General features: G+C 40.5%; 2 protein-coding genes across 2 annotated transcripts; both read left to right on the top strand.

Annotated features, from left to right (window-relative positions):
* The first annotated feature begins 6,211 nt into the window (after positions 1-6,211).
* taar10 (trace amine-associated receptor 10) lies at positions 6,212-8,465 on the top strand. Its single transcript, XM_067383768.1, has 4 exons — positions 6,212-6,256; positions 6,298-6,399; positions 7,422-7,746; positions 7,819-8,465. Exons 1-4 carry the CDS (start codon positions 6,212-6,214, stop codon positions 8,463-8,465), a joined length of 1,119 nt encoding a protein of 372 aa, XP_067239869.1.
* Positions 8,466-10,371: 1,906 nt separating this feature from the next.
* LOC137018925 (trace amine-associated receptor 1-like) lies at positions 10,372-15,153 on the top strand. The gene is made up of 4 exons (XM_067383765.1): positions 10,372-10,511; positions 10,896-11,001; positions 14,110-14,434; positions 14,507-15,153. The coding sequence occupies exons 1-4, from the start codon at positions 10,372-10,374 to the stop codon at positions 15,151-15,153; spliced, it is 1,218 nt and encodes a 405-aa protein (XP_067239866.1).
* Positions 15,154-16,136: the final 983 nt, after the last annotated feature.

Raw genomic sequence — 16,136 nt, 5'->3', positions numbered from 1 at the left:
GAGGGAAAAAAACCCTTGGAAGATATATATAATATATGTAAATGGATATGGAGATCAAAATCTGAATTATACATTTTTATTATAGAGATTAAAAATAGATTATATATAAATATATGTAAGCGGATACAGGGATTAAAAATCTGAATTATAGATGCAGCCAGGACTGGATCTGTAGGCCCATTGTCTCCTGGGCTACGTTGTAGTCAGGTCCAGACATAGGTTCTCCATCTGATCTGGATACGGCCTGGATCCAGCACCCGGCAAACCTCAGCATAAGCAGAGAGACAGATATTAGCATAGATGCCATTCTTATTCTGATGTACAGGTATATCTAGTGTTATAGGAAATGTTCTCGGTTCCGGCCGACCTAATTATTGCAGCGTAAAAATTCTTTAACGGATTTGAAAAATGTTAATGTATTGATAATGTGTTATGTGTATGCAAGAGCAAAGAGATCTGTTTTTAGTCTAGATTTAAACTGACAGAGTGTGTCTGCTTCCCGAACAATGCTAGGAAGATTGTTCCAGAGTTTAGGTGCTAAATAGGAAAAGGATCTGCCGCCTTCAGTTGATTTTGATATTCTGGGTATTATCAACTGGCCTGAATTCTGAGATCACAATAAACGTGAAGGACTATAATGCATTAAGAGCTCACTTAGGTACTGGGGAGCTAAACCATTTAGAGCTTTATAAGTAAGCAGCAAGATTTTAAAATCTATACGATGTTTAATAGGGAGCCAATGTAATGTTGACAGAACTGGGCTAATATGGTCATACTTTCTGGTTCTAGTAAGAACTCTAGCTGCCGCATTTTGGACCAACTGTAGTCTGTTTAAAAGCCGAGCAGAACAACCACCCAGTAGAGCGTTACAGTAATCTAGTCTTGAGGTCATGAATGCATGAACCAACTGTTCCGCATTTGTCATTGAGAGCATATGTCGTAATTTAGATATATTTTTTAGATGGAAGAAGGCGGTTTTACAGATACTGGAAACATGACTTTCAAATGAAAGATTGGTATCAAAGAGCACACCCAGGTTCCTAACTGAGGACGAAGATTTAATGGAGCACCCGTCAAGTGTTAGAGAGTACTCAAGGTTTTTTCGTGAGGTAGTTTTTGGTCCAAAGATTAGGATATCAGTTTTTTTCTGAATTTAATAATAAGAAATTTCTTGTCATCCAGTTTTTAATGTCAGCTATGCATTCTGTTAGTTTTGTGAATTTGTAGGTTTCGTCAGGGCGCGAGGAAATATAGAGCTGAGTATCGTCAGCGTAGCAGTGAAAACTAATACCATGCTTCCTAATTATCTCTCCTAAGGGCAGCATGTACAGAGTGAAAAGCAACGGTCCTAGTACTGAGCCTTGTGGTACTCCATATTGAACCTGTGATCGATACAACATCTCTTCATTAACTACGACAGACTGATAACGTCAGATAAGTAAGATTTGAACCATGCCAAAGCAATTCTACTAATGCCAATATAGTTTTCAAGTCTTTTTAGAAGAATGTTGTGATCGATAGTGTCAAAAGCAGCACTGAGATCTAATAACACTAATAGAGAAATACAGCCACGAACAGATGATAAGAGTAGATCGTTTGTAACTCTAACAAGAGCAGTCTCAGTACTATGGTATGGTCTAAATCCTGACTGGAAATCCTCACAGATTCCATTCCTTTCTAAAAAGGAGCACAGTTGTGTTGAAACTGCCTTTTCTAGTATCTTTGACAGAAAAGGTAGATTCGAGATTGGCCTGTAATTTACTAAATCTCTCGGATCTAGTTGAGGTTTTTTAATAAGAGGTTTAATAATAGCCTGCTTAAAGGTTTTTGGCACGTATCCTAGTGTTAAACATGAATTAAGTGGACTTACGACCTCTGGAAGCATTTCTTTCAGTAGTTTAGTCGGCATTGGGTCTAACATACATGTTGTTGATTTTGATGATTTGATAAGTTTAGATAATTCTTCCTCTCCTATAGCGGCGAATGATTCTAGTTTTACCTCAGGGACACTACAGTGCACTGTCTGAAGCAAAACTGTAGACGGTTGCATGTTTTTAATTTTCTCTCTAATATTGTCAATCTTGCAAGTAAAGAAGTTCATAAAGTCATTACTGCTGTGCTCTATGGAAACGTCAGCAATTGAATCTCTGTTTCTAGTTAATTTAGCCACTGTGTCAAATAAATACATAGGATTATGTTTGTTTTCTATTAAGAGATTTGAAAAATAAGTAGATCTAGCATTTCTTATAGCCGTTCTGTACTCAATCATTTTTTCTTTCCACGAAAGGCGAAAAACTTCTAGTTTTGTTTTCTTCCAACTACGTTCAGCTTTTCTAACAGCTCGTTTTAGAGCCCGAGTGTGCTCATCATACCACGGCGTTGGATTAGTTTCCTTAATCTTCTTTAGACGTAAAGGAGCGACTGCATCTAATGTGCTGGAAAAGAGAGAGCCAATAGTTTCTGTTGCAGCATCGAGTTCTTCTAAGTTGTCAGGTATACTAAGGCGATGAAACTGCTCAGGGAGATTATTTATAAAGCAATCTTTAGTGGTAGACTGTTATGATATAGACACGGAGGCAGAGATAAAAGCAATCCAGGTGAGTTTTATTGAACAATAGGTGGAAAACAGAGTGATAATGGCTGTTATCAGGTTCTTGAGAGATGAATATAAAGTAATACTGTCCTTGTATGATATGTGGATCCAGGAGCTGAGATGAGATGGAGGGAGACGTTGGAGACACTCACACACACAGAAGGGTAAGCACACGAAGGGACCAGGAGACGAAGGAGATGAAGGAGATCGCTGGAGCAGGTAGGTATATCGATGGGGAGTCCTTGAGGTAAGCATTTACGTGAAGTAGTGCAAACGAGACCGGACAGTGAGTGTGTGTGAATGTGGTGGCTTTGTAGTGCTGGTGATTGCAGAGTGAATGAGATGCAGGTGGCGGTGATTAGTACGCTGGTGATTGGGTGCGTGGGTACTGTGGTGAGGTGGAGCCTGGCGTGTCTGTGACATAGACGTGATGGTTCTACAATATTTATGGCTGGGTGGTGGTTTTGTAGCCTTGGTTAATTGTATTATATACGAGACTAAATAATGATCTGATATATCATCACTCTGCTGTAGAATTTCAACAGCATCAATATCAATTCCATGCGACAGTATTAGATCTAGGGTATGATTACGACAATGAGTGGGTCCTGACACGTGTTGTCTAACTCCAATAGAGTTTAAAATGTCTGCAAATGACAATCCAAATGCGTCTTTATTATTATCTACATGGATATTAAAATCACCAACAACAAGGACTTTATCCGCAGCCAGTACTAACTCTGATAGAAAATCAGCAAATTCTTTGATAAAGTCAGTATGGTGCCCTGGTGGCCTGTATACCGTAGCCAGCACAAATGTCAACTTACATAATGTTACATAAAGCACCATCACTTCAAAGGAATTATATTTGAAATTCTTTTGAGTGATTCTGAATATATTACTATAAATTACAGCAACACCTCCCCCTTTGCCTTTCTGTCGAGGATTGTGTCGATAATCATAACCTTGAGGACTAGATTCATTTAAAGTAATGTAATCGTCTGGTTTTAGCCAGGTTTCTGTCAAACACAGCAAGTCTAGTTTATTGTCTGTGATAATTTCATTTACAATAAGTGCTTTTGAAGAAATAGATCTAATATTCAGTAACCCAAGCTTTATCATTTGTTTATCTGATTTATCTGTGATTTTCATTTTTTGAACATCAATTACATTTTTACCCTTAAAAGGTTTCGGAAGTTTTTTGTATTTACTAGTTCGAGGTACAGACACAGTCTCTATGTGATAATATCTAGGTGAAAGAGTTTCTATGTGCTGTGACTTATTTGAGGTTTTGTGACGTGAGGCGGCTAGCAGACGGTCGGTTCAGCCAGTTTGTCTGCGTCCTGATCTGGGCCCTGGTTTGTCATGTTTCAGCTCTAAGACTATTTGCCAAATTTCTAGATAGAAGAGCAGCACCATCCCGGGAGGAATGAATACCATCTCTTTTCAACAGATCAGGTCTGGCCCAAAAGCTTTTCCAATTGTCTAAGAAACCTATATTATTCTGCGCACACCACTTAGACAGCCAGCCATTGAGTGATGATAACCTGCTAACTGTCTCATCACTCCGACGAACAGGAAGAGGGCCAGAACAAATTACTTTTGCTGACATTGAATTTGCGAGTTCACACACCTCTTTAATGTTAATTTTAGTGATCTCCGACTGGCGAAGTCGAACATCATTTGTGCCGACGTGGATAATGATTTTAGAATATTTACGTTTAGCATTAGCCAGCACTTTTAAATTTGCTTTGATGTCAGGTGCTCTGGCCCCAGGCAAACATGTGACTATGGTGGCTGGTGTCTCTATTTTCACGTTCTGTGTAATAGAATCGCCAATAACTAGGGCACTTTCAACAGGATTCTCAGTGGGTGCGTCACTGAGTGGGGAGAACCTGCTTGATGTTCTAATCGGAACGGAAGAGTGGTGTTTGTTCTTGCCATTATGCCGCCTCACAGTCACCCAGTTAGCCTGCTGCGTGGCTTCTACAACCGGAACCGAATGTGCAGTGTTTACTAGGCTAGTCGCATCCAAAGCAGTATCTAAGGCCCTTTCATTCTCACTATCCTCAATTAAAGTTTGGATGCGTGTCTCTAATTCTGAGATTCTCTCTGTCAGCCTGACAATATCCCTGCATTTATCACATGTGTAAGTCTCACTGCTGACAGAAAGAGCTAAGCTGTACATGTTGCATTTACTACACATGATAATCGTCGGACATGACTGACCGTGTGTTTGATGAACGCCGTCCGAAAAACTGCAATGCACACAGGACTCGCTGGCTGGATGTCTCGGTCGCTTGCCGGTGCCTGGGGGAAGGGTGATGTGCGGGACGCTGTACCTCGCGGTGGATCGATGAATGCCGGGCAGCAACGTCTCCACAGCTTCCCGATCTGGCGAGGACAGATCAGAATAGCATACATCGGATAAATCCGCCATTCAATCGACAAGGAAGGTTGGTTTAGAGGAAAAAAAAGAAAGTAGACGGTAGCTAGCAGGCTAGCGGGCTATGGCTAACACTAGGTGATTACACTGGTGGATTGCTAGTAATAAATCGTTCCGTTTAGTAATACTATGCAATAGGTTAAGTAATCTAGTGAAAAATAAGAAAGTTATATTATGTGAATAGGAATAAAGAGAAGGATTTAGGATAAACTCCACGAAGCTCCGAGCGTAGGTCAGACAGCAGGCAGGCAGCAGCGTTCAGATACCCACTTACCATCAAATAACCTGTTGTCCAGGGAACACTTAGTGTTGATTGTTTAATAATTCATTAATTCATTTCCAGGTTATGGAGAAATAACATTCTTATCACACTTAGAGCATAGGTTCGGGTCTATATCACTTAACTAAACTAACAAACACATAACATAACATAACATAACATACACAAAGGGTCACACACATATGTAGGTCAGAACTTCGATGGTCCAACTAAGTGAAAATGGAGGCACTGTGGAGTTGTTCTAGAGCAACAGGGATAAGGGGAAGTGGGTATCTGAACTTGATGGTTATTTTATTTAATGGCCAATAATTGATGCAGGGCCGCAAGCCTCCATACTTCTTGGCCACGAAAAAGAAGCTGGAAGCAGTAGGGGGAGTGGAAGGGCGAATATAACCTTGATTGAGAGCCTCTTCAATATACTCCTCCATCGCCTTTTATTCTGGGATGGAGAGTGGGTATACTTTTCCATCGGCTACTGGCTCCCCCGGAGCCAAGGTGGAGCCGATTGGTCGACGTGATGGGCTTGGCAGCTGGATGCGAAGCCAGGGGCTCCTTTTGACAAGGCGGAGCTGGAGATCAGAAGACAGATCAGATCCACACAGCAGAGAGAAGTCAGAGGAGGAGCCAAGGGCCTGAAGGGAAACAGCAGAGGCAGGGCCGAGGAACTGGCTGTTTTAGGCAGAGGAGGTGGAAGAGGGTGGCTGGGCGGAATCTTTTGAGACACAAGAGACTTGGAGCTGGGCGGGACCAGCGGGCATGGGAGATTCAGGGAAATATTCTCTTCCACCACCTGCAGCTCACAACTAGCAATGGGAATGTGGGCGGGGCTCTGTTCCATCCCCACAAACTCCATGTGCACGCCCACTGGGACGGATTGTGGTGTTGGTGGGTCATGTACCGGGTCAGACTTTTCCTTAGGCTCAGGCTCCAGGCGATGGTAAGCTCAGTTCTTCTTGTATGGCATAATCATTGCGGCAGGCTCTGGCTCACCGTCTGCGGTGGGCTCTGGCGTTCGCTCTGTGTGAGGGAGGCAGCTGGCTGGGATCTGGGTCTGGAGTGGGGCTGGTGATGGCCTCCTCAGTGGGTAGATGGTGAATGGGGACCCATAGTCCACCAGCACCCACTCCACATATGCAGCGAAATCTCCTCAAGGACCATTCACTTCAGATCTAAAAAGTCTCTAGTGTGGTCCTCCAGTGAACAGTCCTTCTGTTTGAGGCAAAGTAGCTAAGTCCATCTTTATTCAGTTTAGGTCCGGTATTCTGTCAAACTGTGGCTGTAGTAATCCCACAACGAAGGAGAATCCAAACAAACACTTCTTTTTAATCCAAAAAGTAACATACAGGAGATCGCAGAAGCAAACTAACGAACAACCACATAAAGCAAAGACGAGACCAAACAAAGAACCGAATGAACTGAAGGCTTAAATACACAGACTGAGTAATCAACGGAAAACAGAAAATGTGCATAAATTAAAAAACTATGGAAACTAATAAGCACAGGAAAGGCAGGCAAACCAGAACAGGGAAAACAGAACCAAAACACAATGAAACAAAACAGACATAGCTACATGCTACATGTTCCAGTAACACAATGTCCAACGGTTTTACAGGATGAATTTTGAGTGTTTAAGCTTTTGAATGATGCCATATTTATTTATTTATGATGATTACAAAAATATGTTGTAGGGAAAAAAGGAAATAAAAAAGTGGGACACTGACAGGTTAACAGATTATATTCATTGTTTTATTGTTTTTACGTATCCAAATAGAGAGAAATCACATGGGAATAGGTTTCTGTTGTTGAAAGGTGAAAGACAGAGTGACAGTAGTGATGCAATGCAGGAAGGGTGAGAGATATAAATATGTGCTTTCTGCACATTCCCTCTTGCACAGACAGGTAAGATCTGTGTCATGAATGTCTAAAGGTATTATTTCTGTTCAAGCTGCAGGGCTGATAATGTTTTGTGGATTTAATGCAATGAAATCTAATGTAATAATTATTAGTGGTATTTTTAATAAGTCACATTGCTCTTATGGTAACAAGAAAACAGTTCATTATTTGCTCATAAATAAATGTGTTTGCTTGTTTGTTCTCAACAGACCATGTCTGGAAATGGACCTGAGACTAGGATTGACCATGGGCCAGTTCTCTGCTTTGAGTCGTTCAACAACTCATGTGTGAGATTTGTCTACCCGTCTGAGATTCAGATTTTGTTCTATTTGTTCTTCAGTGCCATATCGCTTACCACAGTATGTGGAAACCTGCTGGTCATCATTGCCATCATTCATTTCAAGCAGCTGCACACACCAACAAACTACCTCATCCTGTCGCTGGCCGTGGCTGACCTGCTAATCGGAGGCTTTGTGATGCCTCCCAGTATGCTGCGCTCTGTTGAGACTTGCTGGTACTTGGGTGACATGTTCTGTAAAATACACAGCAGTGTTGATATTATGTTATGCATCACATCTCTCTTGCACATATCTTTCATCTCTATTGATCGCTATTATGCTGTATGTCACCCGCTTCAGTACCGGAATAAAATCACACCGCCCATTTCCCTCATTATGATTTCCCTCAGCTGGGGTCTGGCAGCCTTTGTTGGATTTGCTATGGTGTTTCTACAATTCAACATTTTGGGTGCAGAGGAGTTTTATTTTGATAATATAGCTTGTAAGGGAGCATGTATTATCTTTCAAACCCGTGCAGCCAGCACCATTTCCTCATTTTTAGCTTTTGGCCTACCTGCAATAATTGCTGTCAGCATATATCTAAAGATTCTCCTTGTTGCACGAAGACAATCAAAATCTATACAGCATTCAACACACGTGGGCAAGAAAACCAGCATATCTATAAACAAAACTGAAGGGAAGGCCACAAAAACACTGGCTATCATCATGGGGGTTTTTTTTGTGAGCATCTCACCCTTTTTCTTCTGTAATCTAATAGATCCTTTTCTTGATCACACAATACCACCAGCCGTATTTGATGTTTTGTTGTGGATTGGATATTTGAATTCTCTGTGTAACCCCTTTGTGTATGCATTCTTTTATAGATGGTTTAGAAAAGCTCTAAGAATTATTCTTTTGGCCAAAATATTTCAAGTTAATTCTTCACAACTTGACTTGATGGGAAGACGTGATTAGAAATGACTATTCTTTTTTTAAAATATATAAATGTAAATAAACATAGAAATTTCATGGATATGTTTTATATGTTCACACTATGTAACAAGAAATAATTTCACCTCTGTACAGTAACCATGATTCCAAATAACCAGATCACTCTTGCATTATTTATAACCTGAGCAGCCAAATGTTGTTTGGAGTTTTGGAGTTTTTTTTTAAATAAAAAAATGTAATGTGAGATCAGCATTTAGGTATTGCATTTTATATTATTATTTTTTTCCCTCACTGAGCCACTACAGCAAAACTGTGCAGGTTAAATGTAGACTATTTAATGCTTTATAACATTACATGACAAATATGAACTAATGTCAATGTGTATCATGTATCATTATGCCATCCATTACATGCATACATACTGTTCAATTTTGTAAGTATATGTATATGTTTGTAAGTGAATATTTCAATGTCAAATAAATCACATGTATATTCAAAATATTACAAAAAATATAAAAAAAAGTTTAATTTTTAAGTTTAAGTTTTTCAGTATCAAAGACAATGTTAATTTCCAAGAAACACTGGAGAAAGTGGAGCCTCTTCTTGAATTGAAGGCACAAAAAATACAATTAAATAATATATAAGTCATTGCTTTCAGAAAGCATTCAGTAAACATATTGAAATACTTCATTTAATAACGCAATAAATTCAACATGCATATTAATATTAAACACACACACACACACACACACACACACACACACACACACTGTAACAGGACGGGACTGAGGCAGATATCCATTTGCAAGCTTTATTTAAAGTAGGCGTGGTCGTACAGGCAGGGTCTAGATAGGGGCAAACAGGAACAGCCCTGCAGACGGGTATGGAGGTCTCCAGGGCAGGTCCAGGAATTCTAGGCACCATGGCGGGCCAGGGACCTCGGGCAGCCACGGCGGGTTGGGAGCCTCGGGCATGGCGGATCTGGTGGCTTGGGCAGCCACAGCAGGTCAGGTGGCTCGGGCGGCCACAGCAGGTCAGGAGTGTCGGGAAGCCACAGCGGATCAGGTGGCTCGGGCAGCCACAGCATGTCAGGTGGCTCGGGCGGCCACGACAGGTCAGGTGGCTTGGGCAGCCACAGCAGGTCAGGTGGGTCGGGCGGCCACGGCAGGTCAGGAGTGTCGGGAAGCCATGGCGGGACAGGTGGCTCGGGCAGCCACAGTATGTCAGGTGGCTTGGGTGGCCATGGCAGGTCAGGAGTGTCGGGAAGCCACGGAGGGTCAGGTGCAGAGGACGGCCCTGGCAATTCAGGGGCCATTGGTGACCGTGGCAGTTCAGAGTCCATAGACTGTAAACCCACCCACAGGTTCCCCACCCACAGGTATATGCCCCCCCCCTTGGGGGATTCAATGGTGGAATTGACGAGCTCGTGGGCTAGGAGCTTGGCTGATGCCGGCAGGGCAAGAAGCTTGGTTTGCGCCAGCAGGGCAAGAAACTTGGGTGGCGTCGGCAGGGCAAGGAGCTTGGTTGGCGCCAACAGAGCACAGCGCTTGGGTGACGCTGGCAGGGCAAGGAGCTCGGGTGGTGCCGGCAGGGCAAGACGCTTGAGCGGCTCCGGCAGGGCAAGGAGTTTGAGCGGCGCCGGCAGGGCAAGACGCTTGGGCTCTGGAGCGGACTCGATGGCTGGAACAACCCCTATGTTCAGAGAATCTGAAGGGGCGGTCATCTTGCCCGTGGGCACTGGCGAAACTGCCATCTTGTCCATCACATCCAGAGAGCTTGAGTGCGTAGCAACCGGCGAGCTTGAGCGTGCAGCAACCATCGAGCTTGTGTGCGAAGCGTCCGGCTGGCTTGAGTGCGAAGCGTCCGGCTGGCTTGCGTGCGAAGCAGCCGGCGGGGGTTTTCGGGATGCCCGCTGCTCGTACTGAAGTTAATGGAGGATCCGCCACACTGGACAGCAACCCTCTCTGCTCTCGGACAGTTGCAGAGACGTGACGTGACTCTAGAAGATCAGCAGAGACGTGACGTTGTTCTGGAAGATCAGTGGAGAAGTGACGCTGCTCTGGAAGATCTGTGGGGATGTGCCGTTGCTCTGGAAGATCAGCTAAGACATGACTTGACTCACAGAGATCAGAGCTGACTTGGTGTTGTTATTGTGGTGGCTGCCATTTTGTGAGTGTCATCTGGCGCGGCAGCCATTACACGAACAGAAACAAACAAACAAACAGACAGACAGGCATATATCGTTCACAGTCCAGATAACAAAAACAGTCCAAAGGCAGAGAATCATAAACCGGAGACAGACAGAGGATTGTGAGAATTGAGTCAGAATTGTGAGATATAAACTCGCAATTCTGAGAAAAAACATATTTTTTCCCTCACAATTGGACATTAAAACACGCAGTTTGCAAGTTTATATCTCACAATTCTGACTTTATAACTTGCAATTGTGAGAAGTCAGAACCCAGATCGCAGCCAGGCATCAGCTCTCTGCAAGGACACCATGCCAGAGCCCACCGCAGTTGGAGAGCTAGATCCTGCCGGTATGCATAAACCAGCGCCAGTAAGAAGGACTGAGCCAGCCATTGCACCTCAGAGCCTGAGCCTCACAAATTGTCTGACCAGGTGCGTGAGCCGGCAACATCATGTGGATGCCGGGAATATTAGTGGAGTGCGAGGGAATGGAGGAAGACTCTGCTGACATTCCCAATACTGAAGGTGAACTGCTGCTGACCTCTTGACATTATTATGTTTTGGAAGAGGATGTTTACATTAAAAGGGTGGTTGATTAACTTTAGTTAGTGTGTAATGTTGCTGTTAGAGCATAAACAATGTCTGCAAAGTTAGATATTTTCTTTTAAAGAATTCTCTGTTTAGGAACTACAACAAATGGCTGGTAGGGACTACAACAAGCTTCTTCCCGGGTTAGTGACACCGCTAACCCTAAAATTTACATAAATCCTGCCCACTTAAACATGCAACAAAGGGGACAAGGCCATGTTGGACTGCTTTAGAGAAGAGGAAGTGTTGTTGTAGTAGAGAGTTGTTACCATGCCATCATTTTATGCCAGACTGCTTCACAAATGAGGGTCAATTCAACACTGGATTTGCACAAAAGATTAACATGACGGCACATGCTGGTCGATGAGTTGAATCAACTCCACAGCAACTACATAAATTTATCCACTAACCATTCAGAATCCATATGCATTCTATAACTTCCTGAGTCTCTCCATCAGTGTCCCGACTCCGGTTTGAACAATTTAAGGCTGAACACTGTTACTGACAATCCTCATTTTGGCAGTGTGAGATTCTCCAGCTTTGTTGTTGTTGAGAAACTGAAGCATGAGCTGTTAAAGCTCTGCCCTCTTCTGGAAAGCAGGCAGTGAGCAGCAGCTCATTTGCATTTAAAGGGACACACACAAAAACGATGTGTATTTGCTCACACCCAAATAGGGGCAAATTTTACAAGCTATAATAAATGATCTGTGGGGTATTTTGAGCTGAAACTTCACAGACACATTCTGGGGACACCAGAGACTTGTAAAAGGGGCATTATATGACCCCTTTTATCTCTAGTCCCCGCTGGTCCCGTCTAACTCAAGGTCAACTATGTCCCCTTGGGTCCGCAACTTCTATATCACTTCTATCACAAATCAGTAGAACTTTGAGTCTCAAACAAAAAAAAAAATACTTTGTTACAGTACTTAAGTATTTTTTGGGAGAATCTGTACTTTACTTGAGTTTTTATATTTCTGTCAACTTTTACTTTTACTCCACTACATTTCCTAAATAAATTATATACTTTTACTCCGATACATTTTCCCAAAGCATTTTCGTTACTTACTACAAAATAAAGTCGGAAGAACACAGACTGCAAGCAAGCATGTGCAAACAAGTGCTCGCACAACCGCGGTTGATTTAATTTTCCGGGTTGCATCCATTGCTGGAGCGGCTGAGAAGAGTGCGCTGTCATTACGAGCATAGATTATGAGACATTACGAGATACGATAGATTATGAGACATTACGAGAGCGGCCTCTAGAGGCGAAATAAAAACTATCACTGATGCCTCGTATGGTTTCTTTTGACACGTGATGTGAGGCTGCGCGCTGCACAGAGCGGGTCACTTCAAAACGATTTAAAACGGACAACTAAACGGTATGTTATACAATATACACTACAGTACATGTTTTCATATCACTATAAAGTAATTAGTTTGTTGACTAGATGCTGCATTAGTTGAGAACAGTATGTTTGTCGTCGAGGCTGACATTAGTAGTAACCTCAAGCGGTTAAAACAATGTGACCAAAAAAAAAAAAAAAACACCAACTGTTTAATGTCAAGATTGTTACCATTCATTTGCATTAGTTTATAACTATTTGTTCGCTGTTATGCATTCATTATCCGGCGAAGTTGCATATTTAAACTGTATTCTCATACAGCGACAGAAGAATAACAAATCAGAAATGTAGCCTATTCAATTTCAGTTTTTATCGGCACTGTAACACATATTTTGATTAGATAATCATCAATTTTTCTAAAATAGAGCCAAATAATGTGTGAAAGTACACATATAATAGACCCATGCTATGCCTTTGTGTGTAAAGATGGTAATTTTTAAGAATGACTGTTTGGATTTATATGAAATAGTAACATTTTACAACAAGAGTACATTAGTAACATTGGTTAAGGTTAATAAAAGTATTGTTAATTTTTGATTTCATCATTTACATTTTAACATTTTAAAGTTGTCTCTTTCATTAGTTATAATGCACTATAAATTAACATGAACTAATCATCAATGTATAATTAATATATTAGTATTTTTTATGAATAAAAATTACAATAAACCTTTAGCCAATTTAAAGAAACAAAATGTAAGAGTTAAAACTGAACACAATCTTGCTGCTCAAACTGTGTATAGAACAATTTTTAATATATTTTTTTTTGCTCCTTTTGTATTTTACATTTACTTGTACTTTTACTTTCAATACTTAAGTACATTTAATATCAAAAAAATACTTTTCATACTTAAGTACAAAAAATATCACATACTTTAAAACTTTTACTCAAGTAACATTCCAAACAGCAACTTTAACTTCTACCAAAGTCATTTTCTGGCAAGATATCTATACTTTTACTCAAGTATGGTTTTCGAGTACTTTATACACCACTGCAAGATTCCATGATAGCACAACGTCCAATTTCAAAACGGTTTTTACAGGTTGAATTTTGAGTGTATAAGCCTTAAAATATAATACCTAATTTATGATGATTATAAAAATATATCATAGAGGGGAAAAGGTGAGACACTGGACACTGACAGGTTAACAGACTGCATTCATTGTTTTATGAAACCAAATAGAAAGAAATCTCACTGGAAAAGTTTTCTGTTGTTAGTGATGCAATACAGGAGGGGTCAGAGACATAAATATGTGCTTTTTGCACATTCACTCTTGCATGGACAGGTAATATCTGTGTCATGAATGTCTAAAGGTATGATTTCTGTTCAAGCAGCAGATCTGACAATGTTTTTGTGTGTTTAAAGCAATGAAATCTAATGTAATAATTATTAGTGGTCTTATTTTATGTCACATTGCTCTTGTGATAATAAGAGCACAGTTCGTTATTTGCTCATAAATAAATGTTTTTTGTTTGATTTCAACAGACCATGTCTGGAAATGGACCTGACACTAGGATTGACCATGGGCCTGTTCTCTGCTTTGAGTCGTTCAACAACTCATGTGTGAGATTTATCTACCCGTCTGAGATTCAGATTTTGTTCTATTTGTTCTTGAGTGCCATATCACTCACCACAGTATGTGGAAACCTGCTGGTCATCATTGCCATCATTCATTTCAAGCAGCTGCACACGCCAACAAACTACCTCATCCTGTCGCTGGCCGTGGCTGACCTGCTAATGGGAGGCTTTGTGATGCCTCCCAGTATGCTGCGCTCTGTTGAGACTTGCTGGTACTTGGGTGACATGTTCTGTAAAATACACAGCAGTGTTGATATTATGTTATGCATCACATCTCTCTTGCACATATCTTTCATCTCTATTGATCGCTATTATGCTGTATGTCACCCGCTTCAGTACCGGAATATAATCACACCGCCCATTTCCCTCATTATGATTTCCCTAAGCTGGGGTCTGGCAGCCTTTGTTGGATTTGCTATGGTATTTCTAGAACTCAACATTTTGGGTGCAGAGGAGTTTTATTTTGATAATATAGCTTGTAAGGGAGCATGTATTATCTTTCAAACCCGTGCAGCCAGCACCATTTCCTCAATTCTTGCTTTTGGCCTACCTTCAATAATTACTGTCAGCATATATCTAAAAATTCTCCTTGTTGCACAAAGACAATCAAAATCTATACAGCATTCAGAACCAGCACACATGGCCAAGAAAACCAGAATAAACAAAACTGAGGGGAAGGCTACAAAAACCCTGGCTATCATCATGGGGGTATTTTTTGTGAGCGTCTCACCATTTTTCTTCTGTAATCTAATAGATCCGTTTCTGGATCACATAATACCACCAGCCGTATTTGATGTTTTTTTGTGGATTGGATATATGAATTGTCTGTGTAACCCTTTTGTCTATGCATTCTTTTATAGATGGTTTAGAAAAGCTCTAAGAATTATTCTTTTGGCCAAAATATTTAAAGTTAATTCTTCACAACTTGACTTGAACGGAAGACGTGATTAAAAATGTCTGATTTTTGTAAATAATACATGAATGTAAATAAACATAGAAATATTCTGGATATGTTTTATGTGTCCACTCTATGTAACTACAATAAATGTAATCTCTGTACAGTAACCATGATGCCAAATAACCATATCATGCATGCATTTTTTTATAACCTGGTAAGCCAAATGTCTTGGAATATTTAAAAAAAAAAAAAAAAATTTGAGATCAGAATTTAGGTATTGCATTACTTCCATATTAAAAAAAGGGACTTTTTTTTCTTGTTGCTGAGCCACTAAATCAAAACTGTGCATGTTAAATGTAAACTGTTTAATGCTTTATAATATTATGACAAATATGAGCTAATGTCAAAGTGTATCAAGTATCATTATACTTTGAGACCCATCCATTATAAGCATAGCATACATAATGTTCAGTTTTGTAAGTAAATCTGAATATGTCAATGTCAAATAAATCACGTATATTCAAAATATTACATTTATTATATTATATCATTATATTAAATAATATAATTTTTTTTTTGTTTATTTTTAAGTTAAGTTTTTCAGTATCAAAGACAATGTTACATTCTAAGAAACACTGGAGGAACTGGAGCCTCTTTTTGACTTGTAGGCACATACAAATACAATTAAATGAAAGATAACATTGAAATACTCTTCTTTTAATAATACAATAAATTTAGCAGGCATATTAATACACACACACACACACACACACACACACACACACACACACACACACACACACACACACACACACACACACACACACACACGTATAGTATATGTGGTTTACAGGGACTCTCCATAGGCATAGTGGTTATGCTCTAACATGAGTTAATGACATTTTTTATCGCCTAAACCTACCCATCACAGAAAACTTTCTGCAGTTTTAAATTTTTTAAGAACCATCATACAATAAAAATGCCCCCACAGGTCAAATTCACTGCTGGTTCCTTTGAGATTTTCCTATAGGGTTTT

This window comes from Chanodichthys erythropterus, chromosome 4 (genome assembly GCF_024489055.1).
Source record: "Chanodichthys erythropterus isolate Z2021 chromosome 4, ASM2448905v1, whole genome shotgun sequence".
Taxonomy (NCBI): domain Eukaryota; kingdom Metazoa; phylum Chordata; class Actinopteri; order Cypriniformes; family Xenocyprididae; genus Chanodichthys; species Chanodichthys erythropterus.
Note: the sequence above shows the minus strand (reverse complement) of the source record. Positions and strands in the feature narration are given on the sequence as shown.